Here is a 17,758-nt window from a genome sequence, read left to right on the forward strand (position 1 = left end):
TTTTGTCTTTACCCATGCTAATGCATGCATTAATAGCATTGGTATTGCTAATACCATAGTTTGCTATGTATTAGTTATACATAGGATAATACCAAACAGGTTGTATAACTAATACTTGCATTAGTAATACATAGGTTGAAAATGTGTACAACCCAAGGGATTAGTAGCACCAAAAGCTAATGCATGCATTATTTTCTCTATGGAAAAGGTTCAAACATGCCCCTGAACTATTGAAAATAGAGCAACTATGCCCTCCGTTTGTATTTGGGTACAAAATTGCCCTTGCCGTTAATAAAGTGGTTCACTTTTGCCCTCCTCACTAACATACTCCACACCAAGGACAATTTTATACCCAAATACAAACGGAGGGCATAATTGCTCTAGTTTCAATAGTTCAGTGGCATATTTGACCTTTTTTGTATAAAATAATATTTTTTTGCTGAGTTGAAAATCCATGTTGGAGAAAAAGTTTTCTTTGTAAAAAAAAAAAGGAAAAGGAATGTCTTGCCATATCCTTTACGTAGTAATTACTACAATGACGAGAAATCTCACCGGAAAATCCCTCCGGCCAGCTAAGGGAAAGGAATGTCTTGCCATATCTCTGATGTGGGTATTTGGGGACAAAATTGTGCCCTCCTTTTGTACCCAAATGCAAACAGAGGGCATAATTACTCTATTTTTAATAGTTTAGGGGCATATTTTGACCTTTTCAACTTAGCAAAAAAGAATTATTTTATACGAAAAAGGGTTAAATATGCCCCTGAACTATTGAAAATAGAGCAATTATGCCCTCCATTTGTATTTGGGTGCAAAATTGTCCTTGATGTGGAGTTTGTTAGTGGGGAGGGGCAAAAGTGAACCACTTTATTAACGGCAAGGACAATTTTGTACCCAATACAAACGGAGGGTATAATTGCTCTATTTTCAATAGTTTAGGGGCATATTTGACCCTTTTCCGCTTTCTCTAATACATCGTACCAAACAACCCCTTGGAGTTATTTTTTTAAAAAAAATCCATATTTAGTTGGATTAAATATTTGAACAAATATTTTGTTTATGAATTCGTTTTTCTCCAATTGGAGGAAAATATTTTCTCTATCAAGAAAAGGAAAAATATTGTTTAAAACTCTTTTTCAACTTTACCCATTACCCCACCTAACCATCACTCCCACCTACCCACCACCCGACCCCACGAAAATATTATTTAGACTACTTTCTTTTCATGATGCAGAAAAAAAATTTTTTTTTTCATTTCAACAAAATTAATTTTTCTTTCGTGAAGTAGAAAAAATATTTTCTTTTATTTTAATAAAATGAGTACTTTATTGTAATAATAGTATTACAAGAGTAAAATGAAGAATTAGAAAGAACGGAATAAAAATATAAGACAAAATCAAGTTTGTTTTACTGGTAAGTGTTGCTGTGTTGGGGATAGTTATAACTTATAAGCTCAGAAGGCATTTGAAATTGTTTTAGATTTGGGAAACAAAATGGCATGTTTAGATTTTATTTTCTTGGATTTTGTTGTTTTCTAAAACCCGTAAAATAATTATTTTTTAAAAATTAATAAGTTTAAGCTTATCTCGCACATAGAATGGTTGTGCATGGATAAGAATAAATATGTTTTGCACCCGATAATTATGAGATTACTTGAGTAAATAATAATATATTACTATCTCTAAAAATTATGAAAAACTTCTTGGTACTAAAACACTATATCTTAATACAATTAGAGTATCCATATGACCTGCTACCAATACACGATATATATATATATATATATATATATATATATATATATATATATATATATATATTGTAAGTTTATCAACAAAAATTAGTTTTGACCTAATACGAAAATACTGGAACGATTTTTAAGCATCTATCTAGATATTTCAAGAATTAATTGATATTTGATTGTTTTATTTAAATAAATTTAATTCCCAACTAATTGGTTATGTAAACATAAAATATTTGTGTGATGCACATAAAGTTCGATTCTCAAATATATTATTTATTTACATGTGGGGGAATACTTATTATTTGGTCAACAAAATAAATCATAACTGCTATTTTTTAAATCATGCAAAGTTAATAACAACTTATGAAGCAAGCCAAGAGTACGTTTCATAAGATCAACGAAAAAGGTCCAAATATGTCTTTGTACTATACGAAATTGAACACATTTGCCTTTCGTTAATATTTTAGTTCAAATATGCCCTTACCATCACATAGTTGGTCCATATATGCCCTTAGAGTTATACAGTTGGCTCATATATGCCCTTTTCGAAACGGAATCCACTCAAACTAATTAACTCTTTCGTTAATTGTATTAAAGTGTATTACAAACACTATTTTCTTTTTATTAGTATTTTTTTTCTCTACCTTTCTCTTTTCTTTCTTCTTTTTCTTTTCTTCTCTTTTCTTTTCCTTTTTCTTTCTCCCTTATCCGTTTCCTCCATTACTGATGTCTTCTCCATTTTCGTCACCAATTTCACTTGACAAAACTCATGAATTTCAATTACTAAGAAAATTCTCCCATAAGGTAATCAAGTTCCAATTTCACTGGCCCTCTAAATAAACGAAATTAAATTGTTCCAAAAATTATGGTTTAAACTTTAAAATAATAAAAATATCTCAACCTTTAACAATACTCAAAAGACCAAAATATTTAAATTATTTTCAGAAAGATAATTTAATGATTAAAAGCCTAGAGTTCAAGTTGTAGTGTTATAAATTTGAGTTGTTAGTCTTTTTTCATCTTTTTTCAACTGGACGTTTTTTTTTTTTTTTATTAACTATGTAAATTAGGGGTGTACATGAAACGGGTTGGTTCGGTTTTATGGGAGAATTTTCTTAGTAATTAGAATTCATGAGTTTTGTCAAGTGAAATTGGTGACGAAAATGGAGAAGACATCAATAATGGAAGAAACGGATAAGGGAGAAAGAAAAAGGGAAAAAAAAAAAAGAGAAGAAAAGAAAAAAGAAGAAAGAAAAGAAAAAGGCAAAGAAAAAAAAATACTAATAAAAAAGAAATAGTGTTTCTAATACATTTTAATACAATTAAAGAAAGAGTTAATTAGTTTGGGTGAATTCCGTTTCGAAAAGGGCATATATGAGCTAATTGTGTAACTCTAAGGGCATATATGGACCAACTATGTGACGGTAAGGACATATTTGAGCTAAAGTATTAACGAAAGGCAAATATGCTCAATTTCGTATAGTACAAGGGCATATTTGGACCTTTGCCCTAAGATCAATCACGTCTTAATGTATAAAAAAGAAGTATGATCTTTTTTAAAAAGGAAACTACAACCAATTATATAAAGATAATGGCGTTTGCATAACTCAATTGCAATAATATCTTATCAATTTGTCAATAATTAAAAATAGAGTAATTACTAATGTATATCTTTCAATTTTTTTAAATGTATTAACGTGACATTGAAATTAATGATATATATTCAATAGAAAGTATCAAAAAAATATCTATTAATTTATATTATACTTAGTATGTGTCATTTTGAATGTAATAAGTCAAGCATTTGTCAATAAATTAAAACTATGTTTAACATAAATCTTTTTTGAATATTGAAAATAATTTTGATGTGTTATGAAAATAATTATATTGTAAATGCTCATTTATTACTCCGCTATAGATAATCTTCCTGAAAAAAATTATCCATTTAGTACTCTGTTGAAGTTTATCTACAAGCAGCTGATGCAGACAGGTTGCAAGCAGCTCAATGAAATGATTTGCAGCAGCTTCTTGTTAAACAGGCAGGTTGCAAGCAGCTCATGCAGACAACTTACAAGCAGCTAAAGAAAAGCCTTGCAGCTGCTTCCTGAAAAGCCTCGCAACTGCTTCCTTTCTTCTATAAATAGAGGAGTTTTCAGTTCATTATGTACATACATTTGAAGTTTGAATAATATATCAGTTTCTCTCTATACTTGTCTTTACTTTACAGTTTTTATTTTATAACACGTTATCAGCACGAGACTCTGCCATCTCGAGAAAATACTTTGAAAGTATCAGAGGTACGAACTTTCTTTTTCTAAATAATGTCAAATCTTTCTAAACTTGAGTTTGTAGCCCTGGATATATCGGGCAAAAGCTACATGTCTTGGGTGCTTGATGCTGAAATTCATCTTGATGCGATGGGTCTGGCAGACACCATCAAAGATAAAAATCAGGTATCAAACCAAGACCGTGCCAAAGCAATGATATTCCTACGCCATCACCTTGATGAGGGCCTGAAAATGGAATATCTTACTGTTAAAGATCCAGTCATACTGTGGAATAATTTGAAAGATAGATATGACCACCTGAAGATGGTCGTTCTTCAAAAGGCACGTTATGATTGGACTCATCTAAGGCTACAAGATTTTAAATCTATCAGTGAGTATAATTCAGCTATGTTCAGAATTATTTCTCAATTGAAACTATGTGGTGATAATATTAATGATCATGATATGTTGGAGAAAACTTTCACCACTTTTCATATCTCGAATATGCTCCTGCAGCAGTAATATCGAGAGATGGGATTTAAAAAGTATTCTGAACTTAGTTCACATCTTCTTGTAGCCGAGCAACATAATGGGTTATTAATGAAAAACCATGAAAGTCGACCTACTGGTTCTTGTCCATTCCCTGAAGTAAATAAGACGAACTTCCACCAAGCTAAGCATAGAAGAGGACGTGGCCCCAGTCGTGGTCATGGCCGTGGTCGGGGAGAAAACTCTAATCGTGGTAATAACAATGCACCAAAGAACCATCCTCACCACCAGCAGTGGAAAAGTAAGGAACAAAAGCATGAAGCGGTGCAAGCAACAAAGCCAAAAAATACATGTTATATATGTGGAGGAAAAGGGCATTGGTCACGTACATGTCGTACGCTTAAGCACCTGGTTGAGCTGTATCAAGCCTCCCTGAAGAAGACAGAGAAAAATGTTGAAGCAAATTTTATTTCTGAAGATAATTTAGACTTCATGCATTTGGATGTAGCTGATTATTTTGCACTCCCAGAAGGAGAAACAAGTCATGTGATCGGTAGTGAATCTGTAGAAATATAAATATTTTAATTTTTATTGTTTGTAATAGATTGTATGGTTATGTAATTGTTGTACATAAATAAAAGTTATGCTTTAATAATAATGTTTACTATCATATTTATTTTGTTTATGTCATTTTGAAGAATATGGATAATCCTCAAATTATGTTTGGATCAAAGACCAATCATAAAGATATTTGTGTAATTGATAGTGGAACAACTCATACCATATTCAAAGATCAGAAATACTTTTCTTATTTGCATAAGGAAAAAGCAAATGTTTCTACAATTTCTGGTAATATAAGTTTGATTGAAGCCTCCGGAATAGCTATTGTATTTTTGCCTAAGAGAAAAAAACTTATTCTAGACAATGCATTATTCTCCTCCAAGTCCCGAAGAAACTTGTTGAGTTTTATAGATATCCGCCGTAATGGGTATCATGTTGAGACAATAGATTAAATGAACGTGAAATATCTTTCTGGCGATGCACACTGCTGTAGTCAAAATCTGCAGTACTAGCTTCAGTCAATCGATCATAAAATTTATAAATGTCTGAATGATAAATGGTTTATTATTCTGGAAACTAGAATCAAAGGGCTACAACTTTCATGTTTTAAAAATGTTCAGATTCCTTATAGATTTCAAGATATAAGCTTTCAAAGTCAGCTCTGCGATTGCACCGGTTGCTGTCCAAAAATAGCTTCTGCAGCAGAAATATTCCAGCAGTTCCTTTTTGTCCGAAATCTATTCCGTTAACCTTCCGAAATTCATCCGAAGCCCTCGGGACCTTAACCAAATATACCAACATATCCCAAAATACAATATGAACTTAGTTGAGGCTTCAAACCATGCCAAACAACACCGAAATTACGAATCGCGCATCGAATCGAATTATGAGTTTTCAAATCTTCCAACTTCTATATTGTGCGCCGAAACATATCAAATCAATTCCGATTGACCTCAAATTTTGCACACAAGTCATAAATGACGTAATGGATTTATGAAAATTTTTAGAATCGGATTTCGACCCCGATATCAAAAAGTTAACCCATCGGTCAAACTTCTCAAAAATTCAACTTTCGGCATTTCAAGCCTAATTCCACTACGGGCTTCCAAATAAAATTTTGATCACGCTCCTAAGTCCAAAATCACCATACGGAGCTGTTGGAATCATCAAAATTCTATTTCGGGTCATTTACATATAATTCGATATCCGGTCACTATTTGAACTTAAACTTTAAATGTTTTATCAAAATTTCATATCTCGGGCTAAGGACCTCGGAATTTGATTCCGGGCATACGCCTAAGTCCTAAATAACGATACGGACCTACCGAAACTGTCAAAATATTTATCCGAGTCCGTTTGCTCAAAATATTGACCAAAGTCAACTCAGTTGAGTTTTAAAGCTGTAATTCACATTTTAATCTATTTTTCACCTGAAAACTTTTCCGAAATTTTTTTACGAACTGCACACTCAAGTCGAGTAATGGTAAATAGTGCTTAGATCACATAATTAATCATTAAATTTAAAGATGACATTTTGGGTCATCACACTAGATCAATAATGATGAGGCGAATTACTGAAAATTCGAGTGGGCATCCATTAAAGAATCTGAAGATTCTTACAAATGATGAATTTTCTTGTGAGGCTTGTTATCAAGGAAAAATGATCACTAGATCATCACCAATGAAGGTTGGTATTGAATCCCCTGCCTTTTTAGAACGTATACATGGGGATATATGTGAACCTATTCACTCACCAAGTGGGTTATTTAGATATTTTATGGTCTTAATAGATGCATCTTCAAGATGGTCTCATGTTTGCCTACTATCATCTCGCAACCCGGCGTTTGCAAAATTATTAGCCCAAATAATTCGATTAAGGGCACAATTCTCAAATTATCCTATAAAGGCTATTCGCCTTGATAATGCTGGAGAATTCTCATCTCAAGCTTTTGATAATTACTGTCTATCAGTTGAAATAAAAGTTGAACATCTTGTAGCTTATGTTCATACTCAAAATGGCCTTGCAGAGTCATTTATTAAACGACTGCAATTGATAGCAAGACCACTACTTATGAAAATAAAACTGCCCACTACTGGTGATGGGCCTTGCGAAATGTTATGGCATCCATAATTGTTATGGCCTTGCGAAATGTTATGGCATCCATAACTGGTGAATATGTTTCTTCATAATCGACTCCAGGTCGTTGTGAGAATCCTTGTGTGACAAGGCGAGCCTTATATCTTTCAACTTCATTTTGGTCATTCCTTTTTCGCACAAAAACCCATTTATAACCAACTGGTTTTACACCAGCAGGTGTTTGGACTACTGGTCCAAAGACCTCTCTTTTAGCAAGTGTGTTCAATTGCGATTGAATTGATTCGAAATCTCGGAAAATGTATTCAATCAGATTACAAAGATCTTTGTACGATTTAAAGTAATCTGGGCGCATGCGGTATAATCGCCTTAGTGAATATTTACTGAAAGAGGGTTACATAAATGATGTTATTTGTCCATGTATTTTTATAAAGAAAATGACATCAGAATTTGTTATACTTGTTGTTTATGTTGATGACATAAATTTTGTTGGAACTCCAGAAGAGCTCCAAAAGGCAATTGAATATCTTAAGAAAGAATTTGAGATGAAAGATCTTGGAAAACAAAACTTTGTCTTGTATTACAAATTGAACATTTAGCAAACGAGATCTTTATGCATCAATCTGCCTATACAGAAAGGGTCTTAAAACGTTTTTACATGGACAAAGCGCACCCATTGAGTACACCAATGGTTGTTCGATCACTTGAAGTGAATAAGGACCCGTTCCAACCTCCAGAAGAGGATGAGGAACTTCTTGGTCCTGAAACACCCTATCTCAGTGCAATTGGTGCACTTATGTATCTTGCTATTGCTACAAGGCCTGACATAGCATTTTCTGTTAATTTACTAGCAAGATATAGGTCTTCTCCTACTCGGAGATATTGGAATGAGATTAAGCATATTTTGCGATTTTTAAAGGGAACTCTTGATATGAGTTTGTTTTATGCTAACAAAGGTAGTGCGGATCTTGTTGGTTATGCAGATGCATGTTATTTATCTATTCTCCATAAAGCTCAATCTCAAACTGGGTACGTGTTTACATGTGGAGGTACTATCATATCATGGCGCTCCACAAAGTAGTCAATTGTTGCTACTTCTTCAAATCATGCTAAGATAATAGCTATTCATGAAGCAAGTAGGGAATGCGTATGGTTGAGATCGGTGATTCATTTTATTCAAGAAAAAATTGGTTTGGAGTGTGATAAAAGATCCACAATTTTATACGAAGACAATGCTGCATGCATAGCCCAATTGAAGGGAGGATTTATAAAAGGAGATAGAACGAAGCACATTTCACCAAAATTATTCTACACACACGATCTTCAGAAAAATGGTGACATTGATGTGCAGCAAATCCGTTCAAGTGACAATCCGGCAGATTTATTCACTAAATCTTTGCCAACTTCAACTTTTGAGAAGATAGTATATAAGATTGGAATGCGGAGACTCAAATATTTGAAACATGGTTTTCATCAGGGGAGTAAAATACGCGATGTACTCTTTTTTTTCTTACTAAGATTTTTCCCCACAGGATTTTCCTTATAAGGTTTTTAATGAGGCAGCTATAAATGCATATTACTAAATATGTGTACTCTTTTTCCTTCACTAGAATTTTTTCCACTGAGTTTTTCCTAGTAAGGTTTTAACGATGCACAATACCTTTTAATGAACATCCAAGGGGGAGTGTTATGAAAATAATTATATTATGGATGTTCATTTATTACTCCGCTATAGATAATCTTCCTGAAGAAGATTATCCATTTAGTACTCTGTTGAGTTTATCTACAAGAAGCTGATGCAGACAGGTTGCAAGCAGCTCAATGAAATGATTTGCATCAGTTTCTTGTTAAATAGGCAGGTTGCAAGCAGCTCATGCAGACAACTTACAAGCAGCTAAAGAAAAGCCTTGTAGCTACTTCCTGAAAAGCCTCGCAACTACTTCCTTTCTTCTATATAAATAGATTAGTTTTCAGTTCATTATATACATAAGTTTGAAGTTTGAATAATATATCAGTTTCTCTCTATACTTGTCTTTACTTTACGGTTTTTATTTTATAACATGATTGTTTAATTTTATATTATCATATTCACCTTATATAAAAGAAAATGTCCATGTACTCCTTTTAAAACCCTCCTAAAACCTCAATTGTTTTCTTCACTGTCCGGCAAGTTAGCCACCGCCATTCCCGGTGGTTCCAATGCGCAGAACCGGCGTAACTCCCCCAATCTCTCTCCTCTTACTCTTCTTCCTCCTTCTCTCTAACCCACTCCCTGGTTCCTCCTTTTCTTTCCCCTTTTCTAACTACCGCACCCTCTTCTCTGTCTCTCATTCCCTTTTCTCCCGCGTCGCCAACCTCCGGGAATCCCGCGGAGACTCCGCTGGCGCTGCCCGAGCTCGATCCATTGCCATAAAACTGGAGAATGGTTTGGGTATTGGGTTCTGGAAAGTCATCTGGAACGTGGGTTGGGACTATGCGAGAAATTATGCTTGGAGAGATACGACGTCGTTTGATATGTTCGGTGCTTTGTCGGAGTTGAATGAAATTCTGCGTGGTCTTAGTGATTTTTCGAGTGTCAGTTCAGATAGGGAAAGGGTTAACTGGATGAATCGGAATTATGAGAATCTTTTTAGAGTTTCCAAATCCCTTTTCGGTAGATTTCGGAAGATGTTTCGACAATCCGTAAGTTTTATTTTAATATTTTGTGGCAAATTTGATGCTTATGCTATAACTTCAGTTTAGGATTGTATTACCCCCGTCCCAATATATGTGATGTGTTTGACTTGATATGAAGTTTAAGGAAAAAAGAACGACTTTCCAAATTTGTGGATTAAACTTTAAATCAACTCATAGATATTTGTGTGACACAACATTTTGAAGTATAAAGTCAATTTATTTCTTAATATAGAAATGTGTCATTTATTTTTTGGATAAAGAAAAAAAAGGAAAGAACGTCACATAAATTGGGATAGAGGGAGTACTAGATATTGAATTGCCAATGCTATTGATTAAACTAAAAATGAAGTGACGGTCCATTGTACTTGGTCTAAGTTTGTCTCTTTTTATTTTGAATTCAGGGTCCGTTGAAGGAAGTCATGGAGACACTTCAGAAGGAAGTAGTAGATGGCGATTTGCTTAAGGACTGCCTTGAATTGGGCGCTAATGATTTGAAGGGCCTGATCATGGTTTTCAAGGATATTTCTTCGAAATATACCTCTACTTCCTCTACCAGGACAGACCTGTGACTTAGTGAAGTTTGGAACCAAGGTATTATGGTTAACTCTGTAACTAGTTTTGTCGCTTTCCAGTGCAGTACCAACATGGCAACATAAGCGTTAAAGATCAATGTAGAAGAAGCTCAACGTTCTTTTTCAAGCTGTATTTATGTGACTTGTTAAGAACCAAAACTATCTTCTGCATATTTTTGTTAGTGTAAAAGTGGCTGATTTGTGTTCAATGAAAAGAGAGTTTCTGAAAGGAACTCAAAGAAAAATGCTATTAGTGTGGTGGGACTCCTCAAGTAGAAGCTGCGTGACATGGGCTGTCGCTATAGCCATTACTACTTACTAGTAGTATATTTGGTTCTGTAGATTTTGATTTCATTTTTTTGGGTGTGGGGTGTGGGGATGGGGGTGGACATCATGTCGATCTTATTGTGAGTTGATCTGAAGCCACTTCTCCAAAGTTGGAAACAGTGTACAATCAGAACTGTCTGGCTTTAATATTGGTAATCACATTGAATTTTGTTTTATTACGATATTATCTTCCTTTTCCTCTTTGTCCCTTGTGCAGTCCTCTCTGACCTTAATGACAATTAGCTAGTAAATGTTAAGTCATTCGTAACCAAAAGTGCTATTTCCCTTGCATTTGTCCAAATTGAAGTATCAGTTGGTGATTGACACAGGAGCTTCTGTAAGTGTTTCGGCCGGGGGGAGCAACTCTGGGACAAACTTTTAACATGCTCGGGGAGCCTGTTGTAATTTAGGGCCTGTAGTTTTCTTTCCAGGCAGGGCAATCTGAGTTTTCCTTGCCTTAGACTCGGCGGAAGGTTCTTGTGTTGGATAATGCAGCGGTGTGCATGTCCACATGGTGTTCATCATGACCTACTTTCTAAAGGCTTTTATATTGTGAAAGAAAATGCAAATATGGTTGTTTTGCCTTAGTGTTATTCTATCAAACGTTAATCTATTCTACTAGCATTTGCTGCATGTCTCACCATAGAGCAAGATATACTGGCATGGAATTCGTGATAGATGATCATCCTCACTTCCTCAGGACAAGGGAAGGCAAAAGAGAATGTTGTTTTTAGCTTAATGTTATTCTATCAAGTGTTAACCTGCTCTACTAGCATTTGCTGCATGCCTAGCAAGTATTAGGCAAGATTACATAGTTTACTTAACTATTGCATACATCTGACTTCTGAGTAGCTTGAATTTAAATTCTGGAGTTGCCCAAGCATCTCATCAGATGGTCAGCCACATTGATGCATTTAGTTTCATTCTTGTTATCTGATTGGAAAACTAAAGCTCGTGGACTAGTAGAGCCCTATAATGGAAAAGGGACTTTGAACTACTGAAGGAATTTGCAAAAGAATCTATGTGAAGTATTGAGAACTGATGGTCCTGTACATTTAATGCCAAGTTTCCTTTTTGGATATTTGATTGTTTGCAGAGGGTCTGAAGTTTAAGGATTTAAACTTGATTAATCCAGATCCTAATGAAGGTTGAAAGATTAAAAAAGAAGTTTGATGACGGCTAGAAGAATTCAAGAACAAAAAGTGGTAAAAATTATGTCCATTGAGTTTATGAGGCTATTAGCTGAAGATGCAACACGAAGAAAAGGACCTAAGAACTCAAGAAAAAGGTATCTTAAACGAAGGGGGAATTTGCATCTATACCCAGTTTTTGGGTCACATTTTAACCTATACCCGCTTTGCAAAAAAATTGCAAGCGTACCCACTTTTCGGGTAACTTCAGGTATACGGGCCTGAAGTAGCAAAAATTTATGTCTGAAGTTTGAACTTCAGAATGTTTTGCCTGAAGTGTAGCCTTATCAAAGCAAAACTTCAGATATTTTTGCTTGAAGTTTGGCCTGACTTGCAAAGGCAATCGCGCAAATTTCAGTTCATAGTACAATGAAAAACTTCAGTTTAATAATTGCTGAACTTGAGCAATTTTGGCTGAAGTTTTTGTTTTGTAATTGCTGAACTTCAGCATTCTAGGAGCTGAAGTTTGTTTAGTATCTGCTGAACTTCAGTATTTTAGGAGCTGAAGTTTGTTTAGTATTTGCTGAACTTCAGCTCCTAGAGGATGCACTTCAGTGCTTGGGTCCTTTTGGGTAATATTCCAAGCAGTCAACTTGAGCTTCACGTCGTCCATCCTCAGGAAGGAAGGCATCAATGGGTTCATCAAAACTTTGCCACAGTGGCTTCCCTGACAAATCATCAATTAAACCAAGTTTCCTGAATCCAAGAGCTTCGCTTTATGTGAAGAATAATAATATGAATAATAATATTATCTAGAGGAAAGAATAATATCATCCGAAGAAGAAGGATGAGGAGAAAAAGACTTGAATTTGTTTAAAAAGTGGGTATAGGTTAAATTGGGGCGACCAAATAGACCCCATGCAATTTTTACTATTTTTACTAAACGAAGAGAACTAAGAAAAAGGCCCAGAAGACATGTCCACTCAGGGGAGATTTGCACAAATAGAATCGTCTAAGTACGTTTTGCCAAGTAGGTTAATAGAGCATATCTTATTCAAAGTTCTTATGTTGGGGGGTGGGGGGATTATGCGGGGCGGGCATAACTTTGAACAAGCGCGGGGAACAAGCTATGTCCCAACCGCTTATTCTTATATCTGTAAAAACATTATAAAACTGGGGACAAAATTTAAACACCAGCCCTTAATGTATCCTATTTCTGCAAAAGTTTGACCTAGTTATGGGGCTCACTGAAATTTTTTGAAGCTTTGAGATCTTAAAGCTAGCAATTTGTAAAGGTACCTGATATAACTGAAATGGATTGAAGAACTAAAACTAGTGTGTTTATCTGAAGGTCCAATATCTTAAAATTAGTGAATACGGGAACTCAATCCTAAAATCAACTACATTCTTGTGAATTTTAAGTGTGGAGGACAAGGGATTTACTAGCTCATCCTTTTACTGCACTTTTGTTAAGAGTTAATTTAGAAATCTAAAGATCCATTCTGGATTAAATTGTGGAGAATTTTTCAAGTATAAAGGAAGTAACTTCACTTTTAAAGTAGAAGTAAAAAAATTCTATAAAATAAATTTGATAAGCTATTCACGTAAGAAAATGTACCACATACCTTTTTTTTTTTTTTCACTTTTCAGCTGTGCCAAAAACTATTTACATTCGGTATTCGAAAAAGTATATAAAATTTGAATAATTTTTATATATAACATACTAAATATATAAATATACAAAAAGTATACAAAAAATATATATATTTTCGGCTATTATTTTGAGAGCGGCTATTACTCGTATTCTATCTTGGTGTAAGTCCGTTGAGCTTATGAGAATTTCTTGGTATAAGAAAATTTGATAAGTTTGTACTTGTCAAGTTAAGGTAACTGAATTCTACTGTGATAAAAGAAAAATGAACCACTTCTTTCCCAATTCAATCCCAGATGAAGATGTCTGTTATTATCTCAATTACATTTTCCATGTTAAAACAAGAAAATAAAGTAAAATGTTTTAAGACCCAGAAAACGAATTCCATTGCTTCTTGTTGTTTAAAAAGTCGTTAAATTTGTCTCTGGCTTCTCTCTAACATCTCTGATGTTGTCTATTGAAGAACAACCACCCTGAACTTTACCGGTACACCATAGACGGGAGCTCAAGTTTTTGTGAAAATGATAAATAAAAAATTTACTGAGATATTCCAGCAAATAATCTTGCTAAATGCAGTAAAGGTGAAATTACAAACGTTTTCAGTAGATAGGATTCATTCAAAGAGATTATTCCAGTGAAATTATTTTCTGAATATAAAGATGGCTATGAATACGTTACGACGAGCTAATAGCTAATTGAAGTAGGTGCTTGCTTTAAGCAAAACGTTTATTCTTATCATCATCGGTTTAATAATGGACAAGTCTATTACTCCATTAGTTTGACTTTGGAAGGTCGTACAGATGTATACCATGTGCATTATCATAAATGACTTCTTTAAAATCAGAACTACCTAGCTTGTGACATGACTTCAACCCCTGATTATCATATACTTAGAGTGCCATTTTCAGCAAAGAATCAACGCTTTACCTCCCTAATGTATCACTAGTACTGTATTTACTTGCATTAATCAACATTAGTCGACAAATGAGTTTCAGATATCGAATAATTAAATTTTAAAGAAAGTGTGGCGCACTTCCGTTGAATGGTTCATTTCCCTCCCTTATTCAAGTTCCACTAGCACACAAATCCATTTAAAGAAGAAAAAACAAAATTAAAAGGAAGATATGCAAAGAATTTCAAGAAATTAAGAAATTAACTTGAGCAGTGTTTATCTAATCTAACATGCTGTGCTAGTTCTTTGCTGCATGGAACTTGTATCTCGAATCCTAAAGATCCATTTCCCATTCAACCTATCGTAGCGCTGAAGAACCATTGCCTAACCCGTTTTGATCGATCCGAAGTTTGCTATAATACCAAGAATTATCACATTCCCTCACCGATCATGCGTGTTAGGAATAAACCCCCTACAGAAATAATATTTACAGTAATAAAAGCGGAATAATAACGTAGCATCGAGATACGGTAATTTACAAGAATAAAAGAGTGACAACGACACCAAATTTTTTACGTGAAAAACCCTTTTGAATAAGGAAAAAACCACGGCCCCAAGACGAGCAACTAATATCACTATAGCAAAGAATTTTACACTTTGTAGGTCCGAGTAAAATACTCCAAAGACCACTACAACACTCAAAATAAATAACCCTCTTTTGATATTCCCACCTCACTACAATATCGCTAACTCTCTATTTTTCTCACAAACTATTTTCTTATACCTTGTCTGTGAAACCTCTTTCTTTCTTTCTTTCTTTCTTTCTTTCTTTCTTTCTTTCTTTCTTTCTTTGTTGGTGTGTAGAAATGAGAGCCGAAGCTCTCCTTATATAGCGTAAGCCTCACTCTCTAAAGCCTACTATATTTAACAATTTGCACATACTTTTTCTTCTTTTTCTTCAATGTTGACAATTCAACAAAGTTGGCTACCAAACCAAAGAAATTCAACAAAGTTGGCTACCAAACAAAAGAAATTCTCAGCCAAATATTTTCCTTAGGCACATGCCTATTACTTTGGCCTTTGAATGAGATGGACCTCATCAATCTCCCCCTCCAGTCTCATTCATCTAGAGGAGGTAACACTGTCTTCTAGTTTGAGTGCATCCCGACAAGTTCTTTGCATAGCTCGAACTTGTCTCTTGATACCACCTTGGTCAACATATCAGTAGGATTTTCACTCGTGTGAATCTTTTTTACCTGTAAAGATTCGTTCTCCACCTGCTTATGAATCCAATGATATCTCACTTCTATATGCTTTGTTCTTGCATGATACATGGAGTTCTTGCTCAAGTGTATTGCACTTTGACTGTCACAATAGACGACATACTCCTTTTGATACAATTCCAGCTCTTAAAAAAACCGCTTGGGCCATACCATCTCCTTGCCAGCTTCTGTAGCGGCAATAATACTCTGCTTCAGTTGTTGAAAGTGCAACACACTTCTTCAATTTAGACTGCCATGATATAGATCCCCCTAAAAAAGTAAATAGATATCCAGTAGTGAATTTTCTATTATCAATAGCACCGGCCATATCAACATCTGCGTATCCCTTCAAGATTGGATCGGATCCTCCAAAACACAAGCAATCTCCTACAATACCTCTTAGATACACGAGTATCCACCTGATTGCTTCCCAATGTTCCTTTCCAGGACTTTCAAGGAATCTGCTAACAAAACCAACTGCATGAGCAATATCAGGTATGGTGCATACCATTGCATACATCAAGTTTCCGACTGCTGAAGAATAAGGAACTCTAGCCATGTTCCCTTTTGCCTCCACTATTGTAGGACATATCTTCTTGCTCGACTTCAAATGGCCAGCAAGAGGTGTGATGACTAGCTTAGCATTCTTCATGTTGAAGCGTTCCAGTACACGTTCAATGTACTTCTCCTGATACAACCACAACTTTCTACTTGTTCGCTCTCGAACTATCTTCATACCCATAATTTGTTGTGCTGGGCCCAAGTCCTTCATATCAAATGACTTAGACAAATCTCCCTTCAACTTTGCGATCAACCCCTTGTCTTTTCCTACAATTAATATGTCGTCCACATACAACAACAATATAATAAAGTTATTCTCAGAAAATCTTTTGAAGTATACACATGGATCAGAATAGGTCTTTATGTATGTTTGACTTTTCATGAATGAGTCAAACTTCATGTACCATTTCCTTGGTGCCTGCTTCAATCCATAAAGACTCTTATTCAATTTGCACACCATGCGTTTCTTTCCAGCTACTTCAAATCCTTCAGGATGCTCCATATAAATCTCCTCTTCCAAATTTCCATGAAGAAATACAGTTTTCACATCCAACTACTCAACTTCAAGATCTAGGCTAGCTGCTAAACTCAAAATTGTTCGAATAGAAGTCATTTTGACAACATGTGAGAAAATTTGTCAAAATCAATACCTTTCTTCTGTTCGAAGCCTTTTACTACCAATCGAGCTTTGTATATGACCAACTTGCCATTTCCATCTTTCTTGAGTTTAAAGACCCATTTTCAATTTAGTGGTCTTTTTTCCTTTGGAAGTTCAACCAGCTTGTACGTGCCATTTTTCTGTAGAGATTTCATCTCCTCTTACATGACTTTCATCACTAGTTCTTTTCTGGATGAGACAATACCTCCTTAAGACTTTCTGGCTCCCCTTCATCATTGATGAGGACATACTCTGTGGAAGGGTACTTGCATGACTCTACCCCTAGCTTCTCTGATCTCCTCAGAGGTTGAGGTTGTTCTTCTTCCTGAGTGGGGCACTCCACTTGCTCGACATCATCATCAAGTTGCTCCCCCTGCTTAATAACCTCACCAGGTTGCTCCCCCTACTCGGCAACCTCGTCGATCCTACTTTTTGCACTTGTAGGATTGTTAGAAGTAGAATGAATAGTAACAAGGTTAGGAATTATACCATTCTTGGCCTTCTCTAGTATATCATCAGTAGTTCCAACTTCACTTTCTCGGAAGACTACATCTCTGCTTCTGATGACCTTCTTCTTTACAGGATCCCACAATCTATATCCGAACTCTTCATCTCCATATTCGATGAATATGCAGGGAACATATTTATCATCCAGCTCTGTTCTCTGCTCCTTTGGTACATGTGCAAAAGCTCTACAACCGAATAGCTTCAGATACGAGTAGGACACCTCCTTGTTGGTCCAAACTCTCTCTAGGATGTCAAACACCAACGGAACTGATGGGCTCCTATTAATCAGGTAACAGGCTGTCTGAATTGCTTCACCCCAGAATGACTTAGGCATTTTAGCCATTCTGAGCATGCTTCTCACCTTCTCCA

The 17,758-nt window shown here is 35.1% G+C and overlaps 1 protein-coding gene across 1 annotated transcript; it reads left to right on the top strand.

Annotated features, from left to right (window-relative positions):
• Positions 1 to 9,270: 9,270 nt before the first annotated feature.
• Positions 9,271 to 10,646, top strand: LOC104105816 (uncharacterized). Its single transcript, XM_009614214.4, has 2 exons — positions 9,271 to 9,835; positions 10,231 to 10,646. The coding sequence occupies exons 1-2, from the start codon at positions 9,353 to 9,355 to the stop codon at positions 10,396 to 10,398; spliced, it is 651 nt and encodes a 216-aa protein (XP_009612509.1). The 5' UTR covers positions 9,271 to 9,352; the 3' UTR covers positions 10,399 to 10,646.
• Positions 10,647 to 17,758: the final 7,112 nt, after the last annotated feature.

The sequence above is a fragment of the Nicotiana tomentosiformis genome, chromosome 2 (assembly GCF_000390325.3).
Source record: "Nicotiana tomentosiformis chromosome 2, ASM39032v3, whole genome shotgun sequence".
NCBI classification, from domain to species: Eukaryota; Viridiplantae; Streptophyta; class Magnoliopsida; order Solanales; family Solanaceae; genus Nicotiana; species Nicotiana tomentosiformis.

What these genes read in the sequence shown, in the direction of transcription:
- LOC104105816 (XM_009614214.4), top strand. Translation starts at nt 9,353, where the DNA reads ATGCGCAGAACCGGCGTAACTCCCCCAATCTCTCTCCTCTTACTCTTC. An exon ending in GGAAGATGTTTCGACAATCC is followed by an intron (nt 9,836 to 10,230) that starts GTAAGTTTTATT and finishes TTTTGAATTCAG; the next exon opens with GGTCCGTTGAAGGAAGTCAT.